Source organism: Stegodyphus dumicola, chromosome 6, assembly GCF_044657685.1.
Source record: "Stegodyphus dumicola isolate Sdum_Otavi_A_Nest chromosome 6, ASM4465768v1".
NCBI classification, from domain to species: Eukaryota; Metazoa; Arthropoda; class Arachnida; order Araneae; family Eresidae; genus Stegodyphus; species Stegodyphus dumicola.
Window position 1 is genome coordinate 173,412,704 of NC_140773.1, and position 18,105 is coordinate 173,430,808.

Genomic DNA, 18,105 nt, shown 5'->3' on the forward strand with positions numbered 1-18,105 from the left:
TTAATTTTAAAATAATTTTCCACGTCTAATCCATAAACTTTGACTTTTTGCCAACGCAATGGTCAACTGGATACCAAGCTCCCCCCTGTTGCTTTCGAATCGCAGCCTGTCAACAAAGAGTTAACAATAGCAAGCAGATTATTGTTTCATCTGTGATTAAGTTGGAAATAATTAAGTGACAAAAACAGTTACACCACCATTGTTTCTGTTATTCAGAGAGCGACACAAGTTTCTAAATTTCGAGAAATTACTAGCTTTTTTCGAGATTTCGAGAAATTTGGATAATTAAATTAAAAGTTATCATTTTTATCACCGATTTATTCAACACGCACGGGAAGACTCAAGAAAAAATCCCTAATGTCGCTATTGAGTCGCCTTCAAATTAGTGTTTTCAGAGTTTTTAATTAATATCTCAGCTGATTAAAGTCGTACGAAGATGAGAATGGTATCGGTGGATTTCGACAAGTTTTTGAAATCAGCGGATATGTGTTCTCAAAATTCAACTAACTGCTGTTCCATAGATATTTGTGAAAATATAAATTGTCGCGTAGCCAAGTTTCTTTAATAGGGAAAAACCCAGCAAAGTAAATGAAAAAAAACGTAGGGAAAAAGTAGTTTTTAATTGCTATCTCAACTAATTAAAGTCGTACAAAGACATTTTATAGCGTATAACCTTTTCTAATATATCAAAAATATTTCTTGAAAATTTCATGATGGATCAATTAAGAATTAAGGCATGAAAGCATAACAAACAAACAAGCACACAAACAAACTCACATTCACTTTTATAATATTAGTAAGAATTTGAGTGATGAATATTGCATTTGGGAAACTGAAGATGAAGATAGGAATATTTTTCTACCTTGTTTGGTTTTTAAAAAGCTAAAACATTAATTTCTTATGTTACTAAAAAAGGAAGAATTGTTCTTATGCTTTCAACATTACATAATGATGATCTACCGGAGAAAAGAAAATGCCAGAAATTATATGTTTTTATAATATGACTAGCTTCACCCGCAGCTTCGCTCGAGTTGCTATCGTTAAATAAGTTTCATCTCTACGTGAATTTAAAAAATACACTGCGCATAAAATTTCTGTAAATACTGCCCTACTTCAATACCTATAGGCCTCTGATATTTTGTATTTACGCTTGACCAAAGGGTTAGTTTTAAAAATAAAGAACATTCAGGTGCCTTAAAATGATAAAACAATAGTTTTTATTGCACACAGTAAAATGTAAAAAATATAAAATGTAAATGCAATTTTTCATGCAACAATAACAAATATATAATGCGAATGAATAGATCTTTAAAAAAATACGAAACAAAACATTAAATATATCACAAAAGTCAAAATGTTGATAATAGTTTCAAGTTGGTAAGTTAATTAGAAGTTATTAATTTTAAAATGATTTTCCATCTGTAAATCTGTGAACTTTGACCTCTTCGCCAACCCAACGGTCGACTGGATACCAACTCCCCCCACCCCTCTGTCGCTTTCGAATCGCAGCCTGTCAACAAAGAGTTAACAATAGCAAGCGAAGTATTGTTTCATTTGTGATTAAGCTGGAAATAATGAAGCAAAAAAGAACAGTTACACTAACATTGTTTCCAATCATTCAGAGAGCGACAGAAGTTTCTAAATTTCGAGAAATTTGGATAATTAGGTCAAAAGTTATCATTTTTATCACCAATTTATTGGACCCACACGAGAAGACCCAAGAAAAAATCCCTAATTTTGCTATTGAGTAGCATTGAAACTAGTGTTTTTAGAGTTTTTAATTAATATCTCAGCTGATTAATGTCGTACGAAGATGAGAATGGTATCGATGGATTCTGATGAATTTTTGGATTCAGCTGATATGTGTCTTGAAATTCAACTAACCGCTGTTCCGTAGATATTTGTGAAGATATAAATTGGTGCGTAGCCAAATTCCTTTAATAGGGATAAACCCAAGAAAATAAGTGAAAAAGTAGGAGAAAAGTAGTTTTTAATTAATATCTCGGCTAATTAAAGTCGTACGAAGACATTTTATTGCCTATAACCTTTTCTAATATATCAAAAGTATTTTTTGAAAATTTCATGATGATCGGTTAAGTAATTAAGGCATGAAATCGTAACAAACAAACTTGCATTCACATTTATAATATTAGTAAAGATACTTATGTGTATTTCTTGCACATGCTTAAAGCTTATCTGAGTTCTGAAGAAATAAATTTCTACATATAATTAAGGGTTATCGAGGGCCAGCTCTAGATATCTTGCCGCCTGATACAGTCACTGCATGTTGTAAATTCTGCTACCAAGCGCCTCCCATGTGTTCTAGATTTCAGGTCCCAGTGCTTTCCCTAAATTCTAACAATTTTTTCGTCCATTAATTTTTTTTGCTTGGTGCTTCTCTTAATTCCAAGCAAAAAAAATTAATGGACGAAAAAATTGTTAGAATTTAGGGAAAGCACTGGGACCTGAAATCTAGAACACATGGGAGGCGCTTGGTAGCAGAATTAATTAAACTCTTAATTCCAAAAATTTTGTCTTCCCTAAATTTGGCAGTAGGAGCTGTAGCACCGGTTCTGGGTTTATGTTGAAAAAATCAATTCTTCTTAATTCAAATAGCACTAAATGTAATCTTTTGGTTTATGAGTATTATGAATAAAATCTATTCTTAGCATATGAAAAAAAACTTTTATTAAATTTTTCCCTGTCAACATTTCTTAGAGCATTTAACTTTAATCATTGTCAAGCAATAATATCAACATAAAAGGTTACCATACTCTTTGTTATTCAATTACTAATATAAAAAAAAAAAATAGTTTAGGCATCGCTGCATGAGCCATTATGCAAGTTGTCATACGCTGATAAACATGCGATGATGGAAGCAAAATATAATAAATAATGATTTGCCAGGTTATCATCAGAAATATAAAATATTATTAGTGTAAAATCAATGATGTTTCTATGTAGAATGTTTCAGTTTGAGATGTATGCCAAGCAGATATGCAGCTACGGAGCCAAATTATTGATCACACAAATTTATGCTAAAATAATTGTTTCTTCAATGAGGTATTTTATTTATGTGCCTAAGTGAAATTAAGAATTGGAACTCTCCTCTTATTTTCTTGTGGGAGGGGAAAAAAAAATCAAGTTCTCATGTGTAAAGCATACAAAAAACAAAAAAAAAAAAAAAAAAAAAAAGTTTTTGGGGGGCTTTGAGGTCCGGATTTTAGATCATTCCGGATATTGAATGTCCGGATCTCGGACTTTGTACTGTATTACATTTATTTTTTATGTAATGCTGCTTGCAAAAGGTAACAAAAACTAATATTAACCAATCATAGCTTGTCTCTAGAATCGTACCTATTCTGGTACCTCTAGCAGCTAATTATGTCACTTCTGCTAGCTTCTACCATGTTAATAGCTCCTCGCTTTGCTTCCCCATCGAAATTGTCTGTCTTAATTTTGAGAATCAATGTATATAGAAATTTCAGTATGATTGGATAAACATCTATGGAGATGATTTTATATACATGGAAATAAAGACTGGAAATTCTTTAGGTTCATGCTTTGTTATCTTCATCTGTAACTCACTGCTACGATGACTGCAAACTGATTACTCTTCTGTGTTCCCGGAATTATGACATATACATACCTTTTTAATAAAAACTGCAATTTTTGAGCCTAGCTAATAACAGTTAATGAGGTGTAGCTTAACATATTACGTTTAATCAGTTCTTAGTTGGCAGGTTGATTAAGTACGTTAGCAATTTACCAAAGGAAGGAAGTATTGTGGAGACTACTTTAAAAGAAAGAAATTAAATTTATATTGCAGAACCAAAAGAACTCCATGAGGTTTATCATGTCTGTTTATAAAACTTACCTCAAAATACCAGTTTTGGGCAGCTTTGGTCTATGGATGCAAATGAACTTTTTTAATTAAAATAAAATGTAAACCAATATTTTATTCTAATATAAATGTGATGTAAGTAATACTAAATAAATCAGTTTACAATAATAATAATAATACATAAATAACATATGAAACTGAGGTAACAAATTCAATTTGGAGGGAAAAAAATAATTTTAACTTCTAGAAAGAAGGGTAGTGTTTCTGGCTTACTTTAGTTTTATTAAATCAGGTTAGAATATACCTTTATCATTTTTAACTAGTATTTTGCCATTCTTTCTAAACCTTTATTAATTAACTATTTTAAAACTATAAAGATATAACAGATCAGAATATAAAAGTTAATTAAGCTGTATGAAATAGAGCTAATGTTGAACAGGAATTCCAGTACGACTTCATGGCAATAGTTTAATTATGTAAGAAACATTCTTCACTTTATTGCCTTGGGAAAAAAATTTAAATGACTATGCTAAACAAAAAGATTTCATGTTTGTTATAACAAAACATTCACTCAGAGTACCAGTCTTGAAAATATATACTTAGTTTTATTCGATTTTTTGAAGTGATACATGAAAAGTTTATCTCAATTTGATTTAAGAATAATAAATAAATAACATCTTTTAAATGCTTTTTTAACATTTTGTAAAAAATAGCCATGTAAAATATTTCTACAATATAACCAGCGCTTTATTATTCAGCATGCATTTTTCTTAAACATATTTAGTACTAATAATAATTATTCTATTATAGTATATGATTTTATAGGACTTACATTTATAAATTTTATTGGAGTTCTTAAATATACAAAAGAATTTCATTTTCATTATCTTGAATTCAGTTTCATTACTTTTCTCACGGTTTAAAATTATTGTGTCGCTTTATTCTGAATCAGGTCAATCTCAACAGCATTTTTTGATGATAATTAAATTGCCTACACATTTTGTGTATCATAAATTAAAATAAATAAAATGTGTGCTGAACATTAAAATTCAAATTGAAAATTGTTCTCATTTTAAAAATTATTGAAATCATTATATAAAGTTCTCCCATCTATTAAAAAAAAACCATTGAAAAATTTTAGCATCATGTGATTGTTATAATAATGATGAAAGTAATTTATGTTTTATATCAAGATAAAATGTTCAGTTTCATAGAATTGTAGTTACAAAACATTAATGTTGGAATTTTTCATTTATTTATTTTTAACATGATTTCCCCCCCTTTTTTTGTTTGAAGGAAAAGAGTAACAAATGTAAAATGCAAAAAATTGAATAGATATTCTGTGTAAATATTTTTCCAGAGTTTTTAGAATTCGCATAATATTCGTAAAAGTAAAGAATGAAAGTACTATGAAGACTCCCCTCCCCCACAGTTTGTTTAGATTTATATAAATTTTGCAAAAACAACATGTAGAAAATACGATAAAACATCAACAATATCTTCAATTTTGGGGAGGTGGGGATATAGTTTTGGGTTTTTAAAAAAGTGCAAAAAATTTTGTATATTTCTTTCACCAAAATTATACATATACATTTTTAGAGGCATACTGCTTGGGCATGCTTTTAGAGGCATGCTGCTCTAAATAGAATTTTCTCACATTTTGTACATATTTTGAAGAAAAATCACTGAGTTTGGTTTGCTGGAACTGCTGTGGTCAGATTTATGTACATATATTATGTTTTTGGATCCATAAAGAAGGCATTCACAAATTCTGCTGTTCCACTAGTGGTAGTTTCGTTCTGAGTTCAAATGCCTGCAAATAGGCTAGTTGCATGAGCTTTTTCATGGTTTTTCCCTGTGTGTAAATTGTATACAAGCCCATTTCCCTTCCACGAAGACATCCCTCCCCTTAGGCAAACAGTCCTCGAGTGATTATGCCTAAAACAAACGAAACTGCAAACTCTGACGATGCAGTGATATTAAAAATTGCTTTAAGCAGTAGATGAGTGTTAAACTGAAAGTCAGTAGTACAGGGTGATCTTTTTTAAAGTGACAGTGTTTGGAGTGCCCTGTAGCGCAATCTAATAGCCTAAATGGCACCAAACTTGGTATTTAGACTAATCAAGACATGGGACATCAAGACATACAATCCTACAGTTAAATTATTAATGTTTATTTACTACATTAACTTCCCCGGTAAAAAATTACATCATATTCAATGTGAGCACCATTCTCAGAAATAACACCGGGCATTCTGTGCACAACTTTCTTCACAGCCATATGTAACATATCACGAGGAATATTCCGCACTGTCTGTGTTATGTTGTCCTTTAGAATAGACAAATTTGATACTCCGCCAACATAAACTTGAGATTTCAAGTAACCCCAGAGCCAAAAAATCGCATGGCCATAGGTCAGGGGAACGAGGCGGCCATGCAACTGGAAAACTGCGACTTATGACTCTATTAGTGAAGTTTTAGCGCAACAGCTGCTTTACCTTATTACTAATGTGTGGCAGAGCACCATCCTGCATAAAGATTGTCTATTGGAGACAATTTCTTAGCTAAAGTTGTGGAATAACAAACGCTTGCAGCATTTTGTGGTACCTTTCTGCATTTACGATACACGTTTGGGGTCCTGTCGGAGTGATGATCTCAAAAATGAATGGCCCAATTACGAATTTCGACTGTGAAACCACACCAAACACTGACTTTTGGGGAATTTAATGGGATTTCGTGCATGGTGTGGGGCTGCTCAGAAGCCCAAATTCGGCTATTTTTTGTGTTTACAGATCCATTGAGATAAAAATGGCACTCATCTCCCCACAGAATGTGCCATGGGAAAGCATCATCAATTTCTACCCTGGCAAGAAACGATAGAGTGAATGTTTCTCGCTTATAATCACTTGTTTCAGTTCGTGCAAGCGGTTAATTTTGTAAGAGTAAAATCCTATAACGCGCCGCAAAACTCTCCATACCGTGGAATAATTCATGTCCAATTGTTGAGCTACACCCCAGGTGCTGGTTACCAGCAATGGTTCCCTGCGATCCTTCGCCAATTGCAATTGCCACGTCAGTTATTACATCTTCTGATACTGGTTTATGTCCTCTCCCAGCGTGAATGGTCAGTGACCCTGTTTCCTTGAACTTCTTAATAATTTTCTTAACCCTTCAGCACACGCGCATCACTGCGCTACGTTAGTACACGCGCGGAACAAATTTTACCCCACTGTTTGTTTTTCGGAGTTCACCCCCCCAACGTATAAATAAATGCATTTTCTTTGTTTAAAATGAATGTATAAATGACTAATAGCTTTGTGAATTCTGTTAAACCTTTTTTCCAGTTTTAATTCGAGATAATCTTACTTTAAGTTATACAAACATTTCCATGCTGGTTACCTAAAGTAAGCCATAAAAATCGAAATTTATGCAAAATTACTGACTTATATAAGATACATATATGATTTCTTATATTAGAAAAATCAGTTTTCATATGTACATATTTTTTAAACATAAGTGTTTATTATAAAGAGTGCTTTGATAAAGCACTAGAGGAATATGAAAAGGCTGCATTCTTACTAACTTTTTCCCTTAAAACTCAATATAATGTCATACAATTATTCATATTAAAGAATAGATTTCTAAATACAAGTATTACAAAATATAAATAACACATAGGTTTTCTGCCCCCCCCCCCCACACCTGAGTTTTTTATTCAAATAATCTCGTTTTGAAGAATCCTCACATAGTGTGACAACATATTTTTACAAACATTTTCTTAGGGTGAAGGTCTACTGCATCTTCTATTCCTGCCAATCTTTTTACTTCAGTTTTGAGATTTTTGAGAGAGATAGAATTGCAACCCTTTTTAGGACATGTTCTTTTGCAAGCTTTAATGCTAAATCTTTGAGAAAAGCTCTTCGGTTCATATTCACTTGGTCGTTATTTGATCGATGAATAATAAAAGCATTTATACCTGCAATGTTCATTAGTTCGAGAAATACTGTTAGAAGCCAGCGGCGGCATTTTTTGAAACAGATTAAGTTCCACATAACTCATCAACAGTATAAACATCACCTTTTGTAAAGTAGCAAAAAGTTATCATTTCGAGCTTGAGCTACTCTTTATACAAAGGATCGATTTGATTATCCTCATGCATGGATGATAGAACAAGAACCGATTTATTTCGCAGAAATTCTTCTGGCATTTCACTCTTATCTTTTCGAAGTGTCCCAAAACATGTCAATTTGTGCTTTTTCAATAATTCATTGGCCAAAGGAATGCTCATGTACCAATTGTCCATAGGTTATATTTCTTTCAGTGCCACTTATGGGTGGAATAAGTCTTTGTACAACATCCAATGCCACATTTGATTGTCTATATAGTCTGACAGGCTGCTGACCTGCATAAATTTCTAGGTTGTATGCGTAAAACGTATGAGAATCGCACAAAGCAAAAGTGTTTAAACCATATCTTGGGAGCTTACTTTTATACATTTTCTGAATTGACACCTTTCTCGAAAGGGCTCTTAATTTTTCGTCTATAGTACAATATTCAGATAAAGAATATATTTTTTGTATGTTTTTGATAAATATTTCAAAAACATTTCTAATAAGTGCAAGTCTAGCCGTCATCTTTCGCTCTGCTCGTAAATTTATGTCATCAAACCTAATACACCTCAACAGGAAGTGGAATCGGTTGATAGACATTGTTATTTGAAAAACAGTTATTCCGCTTCCGTCAGCTGACCACAAATCTTCTCTTTGAGAAGTGCTGCTCTCAGCACTCCAGCGCAATATGATAGGAAAAAAAAACGCCTTCAATTCAGCTACGTTTGTCTCTTGTGCATAACGTTCTCTAGAGAATTTGTTTCTTATTGATAAAATGTAAATGTTTGTTGATTTCACCAAATCTTCGATTATTTATTTATCACAAGTTTGCAATAAACACTCAGTTGCATTTTTCAAATTTCTAAAGCTTTTCTTGACACCAGGTAAATGTGTCACTATGTTGTGCGGCCGTGTCCGAACTTTTTTCGAGGGTAATTTTTTACTTTACATCGTTCCATCTTTTCAAACATAAAACCATCTGATGTCAAAGAAGATATGCTCCCTAAATCATGTGAATCATCATGTTTTCGGTCAGAATCAGTTTTGTGAGCCACTTTCAGAAATATTATCGCACTCAGAATCCGAATCTTCAATTTCGCTATCAGTTTCAACACTAGCGAGAAGAACCTGCAGTCGTTGCTGTTCTCACTCGTACGCACTCATCTGAATGAATGTCTCCCTAGAAGTGAAATGTTAGTACACGCGCGGGGTAGCTACAATCCCATTGCACTGTCATTCCCGAAAACACAAAATCCCAAAGACACGAAAAAATTCCTCTCGCCGCCGCCTTCCTAACCTTGATCTTGAAAGGTACATGAAGTACTAGAAAGGTCATGTACCATCTTTCCTTATTTTCTAAGAAAAGACTACACATGGGGTGGATTTTACCCCAGCGCGTGTGCTGTCGGGTGTAGACCATTCAGCGATAAAGGCCCCTTTCATAATTTTTTTCTGGTTTGAAATTCCCAAAGAGCTGCAGATGCATTACTTTGATTCATGTAATACAGCTTCACCAGTAACGCACGTTCCGGTAACGTGAGAAGCATGTACACTGGAGCTAGTTTACTTCAGTTGAGATCAGAGTCGTAGCTAGGGTTTTCAGCGCCTAGGGACAATTGAAGATTTCGCCTCCCCTACTGCTTGCCAAGGATGGAAAACATTTAATTCTAAAATGTCGTAACATCAGTTTGGCGCCCCTTGGATTCTGCGCCCGGGGACAGATGCCCCCCCTTGCCCCCTCTAGCTATGCCCCTGGTTGAGATTATTTGTCGGAGCTGTCTACTACTTGCTTTCATAGCCCCTATTACTGGCACTGTCATCGCACAACATTTGCAGTTTTCTTTGATACTCGTGTTTTATGTTAATTCTAATTATTATAAGCTACAGCAGCGCCACAAAATACCCTAGTGGCAATTTTTGGAACTAAAATTTTTTTTCACAGGATCCTTTTTTTCATGTCTTCGTTAGTCTAAATACCAAGTTTGGTGCCATTTTGGCTATTAGATCGCGCTACAGGGCGCTCCAAACACTGTCACTTTTAAAAAGATCACCCTGTACATCTGAAGCAATGATAACTATTATTTTTATTTTGTATTATATTCAAATGCATTTGAATCTATATTCGAATTCAGTAAATGATAGTTTTAATTAATGATATTTTTTTTAAAGTCTGAAGTATTATTTTCGTAATTTTTTAATTCATTTTTAAAAATATATTTGCCATTTCTTCTAGTTTGAACTAATGTCTAAGAAAAACTTTGTTTCTAGGGGTTTGTTGTTGTATCCTGATGGACCCTTCAATGTAGAAAAAGATTCTACTGATCTGTCTGAGCTCTTCCGACCATTTTGTAATTTACTATTCAAAATTAGGTTTGTTTTCTTTATTAAATAGATTTGAATCATTCTATGACTTTTATTTATGATTTTTTAAAATTCTTTATCTTTTTTATTAATTTTTCTTCAAAACTTTTTGACAGAGATTTGCTGTGGACATTAACTGAAGCTGAACTCCATGCTCTTGAAAAAATGTTATGCAGCCAAGAGGAGCCCAAAATTGATGAAAAGTCTAATTTAACTGATGAAATCTCTTTAAAATTAACAGAAAATAGTGTATCCCACTATTATAAAAAACATCAGAACTGTAAACAGTTCATACATGACTTTTACGCTTACAATTTTGGAATCATGATTCCTGAAAATGGTATTCCCGAATGCTCTGAAGATTCATTAATGCACGAGAAGCATGAAGTAGACTTAAAAAGGTCAGAAAAATACCAAAACAATGTGGAATTTGAAGTTCAATTTGAACATGCATGTGGAAATAAAAGTCAAAGGAAATCTCCAGAAGTACCAGAGAGTGATATTGAGACTTTAGTTTCTGGTGATTTTGGAATTTCTGATTGTGATGAAATTTTCTGTAATGCTCAAAACAGAGAGAGGATACATTTTTATACTGATAATGAATCTTTGAGAAGCCAACAGGAATCAAGAAATAAAAATTTTGATGAATCTGTTAGCGATGATAGCTTAAGGACTAATATGCCCAATGCTAATCATTGCCATTCAAATAGCATGGTTCTGAACCAGTCTCAAAATACACCAAAACAAATTTTAACAGAAAATTGCTCTTACTGTGCTACTGAGAGTATTGGTTTAGTGGGGCATACAACTTCCTCATTAGAAAATCATCTTAGCAGATTGCATGATGATTGCACTTGTGGCAATAATTCTTCAAGGGAGCATCTTACTCCTTCGAGAGAAATAATGAGACAAGTTATGCGAAGAGTAGAAATTGTTCCACCTGGCCAGCGTATAGCTGGCTATAGTTCTGTAGAGAATAGTCCCCGAGCATACCATCATGGTTTAATGAGTCATTCATTTCCTACACATCCTGGTCACATGCAAAATAATTCTCGGTCAGATTATACCTCTAATCGACGCAAGACAAAGAGACAATCTCGTAGGCGTAGCATCCGCAACCATTCAGTATGTCAAGAAAATGATACTTCTTCCTCTAGATGTTATCCTACTAACAACCAAAATAATGCTCATATAGTAGAATCATCATGGAATTTGAATCCTGTTTATAGTTCACCTTTGACAATTCCACGTGTTCAACATTTGCGTCATGAAGACGATCCTGGTATTAACAGTGAAGCAACCTATTCATCTTGTTCTAGTTGCCAGAGTATATCGAGTGTCTCTAGTCCTGAATGGGATTCTACAAGGTAAAGTTTATTACAGATAAGTCTTCTAAAAGGTATTACTAGTTCCAAAACATAATTTTCTAAGTTGTTAATAAAATGGGGTATTGTTTAAATAATGTTCTGGGAAGCACTTTTAATAAACTGTGTCTGCAGAAATCCTAATAATAATCCTAATGATAACATTGTGGCACGCAGTGAACTGGAAGTTGATCTGTCAGCACTATCCTCATCTTCAGGGCAGATGTTTTTATTTTATTAGGCTTATAATTCTTTACTAAATGTAGTATTTCATCTCGATGTACTCCGTCTTTGATATGATTTAAATCAAATTCCTCATCATTATAAATATCATAAATACATATCAAATAGTTTTCTGGTTGCAATTTTCTAATTTCGAATATGCGTAACGTATGCTTTATGCATGTGCTTGTTCAAAGAAATGATTAATAAAGTAAACAAATAAATATAAGAGAAAGTATTAGTACAAAAAACAAAGCAACTTAAACAACTAACATTGAAAGAAATGTTTAATAAAGTAAACAAATAAATATTAAGCTTTTTTTTTTTTTTTTTTTGTTGTTGTAAATTTTGATACCCTTTAGATCGTAATTGCGCTTTATTTAATAAATTACGGTTTCATATTTTTAATTTTATAATTTCTGCATGCCATCTTACCAGATCTTACGTAGCGATTAACGATACGGATGCATAGTTCGAAAGGTGAGTAATAACCCTTCGCGATTTTTGTTCGAACGCTGTTTTGTTTCAACGAGTTTGCATCGGTGGTAACTTTGATCTTGATTTGGTATACAAAAATACATGACGATATCTTTCATTTATATTTAATGAAAACACCAAAATATATCACAGTAATACAGATACATCGCAACGGCGAACCACAGTTACATAATGTAAAACACAGAAGAATTCTTTTGGCGCAATAGCACCCTCTATACTATGAAAAGTTCCAACACACCCCACCTGTGCTCTGTTAAGGGCACACTAAATTTACATATCAATAATATATTTAGATATAATCATAAATCAATATGCACGAATCACACTGAAAACTACATTGCAAATTAATACAATACATGACACAAACATATATATATATTTAACTTTAAACTTCAAAAGGATAGATCAATTGAACGGGTCTTCGATAAAGTCCTTGAGAAGTACGAATCAAACATGAACGCACATACCCATCCCTACCTTTATAAACTTCTTCTATAATTCCAATAGGCCATAAAGATTTTGATTTCGTCAACCCCTCCAGCAATACAACCTCACCCTTTTCAAGATTCCTTTCAGGAGATGGATTTAGAAAAGTATGCGCAGACCGTAATTCGAGGAGATAATTCTCCTTCCACTTTTTCCAAATTTGTTTCAAAAGATTAGTTTGATACAGTTTTCTCCTAGTCAAAGTCTGCCTGTTCAATGGTTCATTCCTGAAAAGGTCGGCGAAATGTACAGGATAAGAAATATTTTCTTGCCCTGGAAACAAGAAATGGGCAGGTGTGAGAGCTTGTGGCTCTTTTATTTCATTGTGGACATAAGTAAGAGATCTATGATTTAGAACTAACTCAATTTCTGATAGAATAGTCATCATTTCGTCAAAGTTAAGAAGAGCCCTTTCGAGAACCTTTCTCAAAGAATTTTTGATACTTTTCATAAGCCTTTCATAAAAACCACCCCACCTAAGCGCGTGAGGTGCAATATATTGCCAAGTTATGCCATTTATTGATATGAAATCTTTCAATTTTGAATCAATTATAATTTTTGCTAATTCTTTAAGAATTTCATTAGTGGCTCTAAAGCTCTTAGCATTGTCGGAAATGATAACTTTACAATTTCCTCTCCTAGCTAAAAGTCTCCTTAATGACAAAATAAAATTTTTTGTTGACATTTGTGATTAATTCTATGTGCACAGCTCTAGTAACACTGCATGTAAATAATGTTATATAAGCCTTTTGAGGTGTATCCTTTCCTGATTTGATTAAAACTGGGCCAGTGAAATCTATGCCAGTTACAGTAAAAGGAGGGTTTTCAGTAATTCTACTTTTAGGTAGTTGACTAGTTATTTGTTTAGCTGGTTTCAACTTATACTTTCGACAAATTAGGCAGTTACCTAATACTCTTTTTACAATTTGTCTACCTCGTGGAATCCAAAATCTAGACCTAATTTTGGCTAGCGTAAATGTAACTCCACCATGAAAAATTTTATTATGTTCTCGAATAATAATTAACTCTGTAAATTTAGACTGCTTAGGAAGAAATATAGGATGAGCTTCATCCTTTGTAAATGCTCCCTCTTCTAATCTTCCTTTAATGCGCAATACACCACAACTGTCGAGAAATGGGGCTAAATTCGAAAGTGGTGAGTTTTTAGGAATCGATTTACCATTTTTAAGGTTCTGTAATTCTAAGTTGAACTCTATGTTTTGCTCATGTTTTATCCAGTCTATTTCAGCATTTTGAAGTTCTGCTGTGAGGGGACCTGCAATTGTTTGTCGTTTTTGAAGTTTATTAACAAACCTTTTAACTAGTGCAGTTACTCTTAGTACTTTTAACAAGCAACTATATTTCCTTAAATCTAAAATAAATTTCGAATTTTCTACCAAACAGTTATTTTTCACTGTACTTTCAAATTCTTTTCGTAGCTCTAAGTCTACGTCTATAGATTTTAAGTTTTCTCTTTCAGTAGGCCAGTATTCAGGTGATTGGCTTAGCCATGGTGGACTGTGCCACCAAAGATGGTTTGTAGCTAAATTTGCTGCAGAAATCCTCTGGATAATATATCTGCAGCGTTATCCTTACCAGGGCAATGAGCCCAATTATTGGTATCTGATAAAGATTGAATTTCTTCTATTCTATTTTTTACGAAAATTTTGTATTTACTAGATTGTCCCTTAATCCAACATAACGTAATCATCGTGTCGGTCCAAAATTAACTAGAAGTATTAAATTTAAGACATTTACTTACTTGATGGACTAATCTTGCGGACAATAAAGCTTCCATTAATTCCAGTCTTGGTAATGTAAGACCTTTCAGAGGAGCTACACGACTTTTAGAACAAATAAAAGTAATACTTATCCTTCCATCTTCAGATATAGCTCTTAAATACAACACAGTTCCATAGGCTAAAAGAGATGAATCTGAAAAAGAATGAATTTCAAATGAAATAAATTTACAGTTCAAATTTGAAAAATAACATCTAGGAATCTGGAGATCTTCTAAGTGTTCGATTTCACTGCACCACAACTGCCACTTGTGATCCAGTGACGATGGAAGTTTGTCATCCCAGTCCATGTCATGACTCCACAGTTCTCGTAGAATGCACTTCAACTTTATAATGAAAGGTCCAAGAAATCTGATAGGATCATAAATACGACCCACTACTCGAAGAATAAGCCTTTTCGAAGCAGTTCCATTCTTGACAAACTTTGATAATTCTTTCACGTTGAAAGATATACTGTCCGCATCTGGATCCCAAACTAGACCCAACACCTTGGATGGTGAGTCAAGTCCCATACTTGAGCTCTTTTCCTCATCGATGTCGAACTCAGCATCTTTCCACAGCTTACGCAGTTCCATGGAATTGGTTTTCCATTTTCATAATATCATGCCACATCTTTTGAGAATTTCTACACTTTCAATCGTAATTTTCAAAGGCGCTTGCAAGTTTTCTTCGCCTCCTATCAAATCGTCAACATAAAACCAGTCTGATAGTAATTTGCAAGTATCAGGAAATTCTCGTTTACGTTTATCAAAATGATATTTCAGAGTTGCAGCTAATAAATATAGGCTTGTTTTTAGTCCAAATAAAACTCTACTAAAGTTCATTTCTTGATATGAATTAGAACCGATATCATCAGTCCAGAAGAATCTAGTAAATTTTCTATCACTAAGATCGATCAAAATTTGTAGATACGCTTGCTTTATATCTGCTGTGAAGGCTATTGTATTTTGTCGAAACTTTAAAATCATTTCAAATAGATTTGGATACAAGTTTAGTCCTTTAAATAAACAGTCAGTAATTGAAAGTTGTCCTCCTTTATGAGAAGAACCATCAAACACGATTCGAAGTCGACTAGTAGATTTGTCCTCGCGAATGACAGCGTGGTGGGGTAAATAGAATGACTGCTCAGAATATGACACTTCAATATCTGACAACGAATTCTCAATGATACCGTCCTTACGATAATCATCAATTACTCTTTTATAATCCTCATAAAAAGCTGTATCATTTCTAAATCTCCTAACCAGACCATCAAAACGTTTCCGAGCTACTTCTCTATTATTTGCTAATTTCTCCTGCATACCTGGTTTCCACGGCAACTTTACACAATACCTTCCATCTACGAACCCAACAGAATTATTAAATTCATCAAGTATCTCCTGTTCCACTAAAGTCAAACACTCCGCTTCCTTGTTTTCAATACCTAAACTTGCCAGTTCCCAGAAATGCCTGAGTTCAGCTGACACAGTGCTTTGATCACCCAAAACTAAGTTTACAGCAGCCGTTTTACTCATATCACCACAATTTCCTTGCAAGGACCATCCAAGTTCTGTGTTTACAGCTACCAAAGACGTATTTAACCTTTCAAAACCTTTTGTCAAATTCCAATAAAAATCTATACCTATTAACAAGGAAATTTCATTATCATCTGACGCTTGATTATATCTCCATGTTAAAGTTAATCCCTTGGCTTCCATTTCAGCTCTTGTACTCTCATTCGGCAAATTAATCGCAGCCCTCGAAATTTCATCTGTTTCCAACGCCTGTATTACGACTTCTTTTCCATCTAAAATATTTCGCAATCTCACTTCAACTCTGCGACATGTTTGCAACCTAGGATCCTTTGCTCCAAATGAATAAATCTTTAATGTTTCTGACCCTAAACATTTTAATCCCAACTTCATAGATACATTTCTTTTAATAAAACTCTTCTCACTACCGTTATCAAACATTGCAATAACTATACCTGACGATTTACGACCAACAATTTCTGTCCTAACACACTGCAATAAAATCACATTCCTATCATTTACAACTGAATTTGAAATAGTAGGCTGAATTTCCATTTCCTTTGGTTTTTCTTCTTCAGGTTTTGAATTAGATTTACACTTGCTAGAATTTTCAAATTTAAAACAAATAGCTTTGGCGTGTCTACCAAAGCAGAATGAACACTGTTTAACATTACATTTTTTCACAAAACAGTTTGTGTTACAACATAACAGACATCTCCTTTCCTTAATTAATTTATCCCTTTTTTGCTGTACAGTCATGTTTTCACATTCAGTCTCACAGTGACCTTGACCACAGAATAAATAAACTTGGGAAGTTTTCGCCATAAATTCTGTTACTGACGCGTGTTGATTATTGCGACTCCGAGGGAAATTTAGTTTCTGATTTCGAAAATTGTTTTGTTTGTGTTGGTTAGAATGAAAATTATTATATGATGATACATTATTAGAATTAATACGGAATGCTTTTTCTCTTGCACTAATAGCATTATGTAAAAACTTTATTAATTCCTGTAAATCATGACAATTATTTATATTTTGCTTAGTAAATTCAAGAGTCAATTCTCCTGGCAAATTTTTTAGTATTATGTTAGTCAGTATTGTTGTGTATGTTTCCGATTTGACATTTAACTCCTCTAAACATCTAATTTGAGTTTGGGCTTCAAAACAAAGGTTACGAAGGGCCTGAATGTTAGAAGCATTTTTTACAGGTGCTAGATTTAATAAATTTGACAAGTGAGCATTTTTTTAAAATGTCTCTTTGGCCAAATGTTTCAGAAATTAATTTAACAGCCTGTTTATAATTCTCTGGAGTAATTGAGAATCCTTTAATTCTAGCTAGGGCTTTACCACCTAATAACGACTTTAAATAGCAAAATTTGTCAATTTTGTTACTGTCAACCTCAGTTAAATTAGAATTATTATGCACAGAATTCTCAAACTGATTCCAAAAATCTAAATATTCTGAAGGCTCATCATAGAATCGAGGAAGCGAAAGTTTAGGAAGTTTAGTTCTGTTTTCTAAATGCAAAGCTTTATTTTCTACGTGAACATTTTCTGGATTTACTGTTTGTTCACCTGACTGATATGGAACTTTTCCAATTCATTTAATTTTGTTTTGCAACTTTACTTTAACAGGTATTATTTTTTCATTATATTCATCTACTGTGTTAATTTTATCCTTAATTTCTTGTTCTTCTTTCAACAATTCATCAATGTCACTATTTAGTATGTTAATAATTTCAATTTTACTATTCAACTGTTCTAAATATGAATCACATACATCTATGTCAATATCTGATTCATTAAAATATTTGTTTATCTTTTCTACTAACTTTAAAGTTTGTTCACGATGTGTGTCACGCTTAGTTCGAAGCTTTAACAATTTCATTTTCACAGTTTCTAGCAACAAATT

At 33.2% G+C, this 18,105-nt stretch overlaps 1 protein-coding gene across 2 annotated transcripts in view; it reads left to right on the top strand.

The window, feature by feature from the left end:
• Positions 1 to 18,105, top strand: part of LOC118205372 (lateral signaling target protein 2 homolog) — a 209,400-nt gene that overhangs the window by 172,653 nt on the left and 18,642 nt on the right. For both annotated transcript variants that reach the window (XM_085819169.1, XM_085819168.1), the window contains 2 exons: positions 10,221 to 10,322; positions 10,430 to 11,680. In XM_085819169.1, the coding sequence (XP_085675295.1) occupies positions 10,221 to 10,322; positions 10,430 to 11,680 (1,353 nt within the window). The remainder of the gene's footprint in view (positions 1 to 10,220; positions 10,323 to 10,429; positions 11,681 to 18,105) is intronic.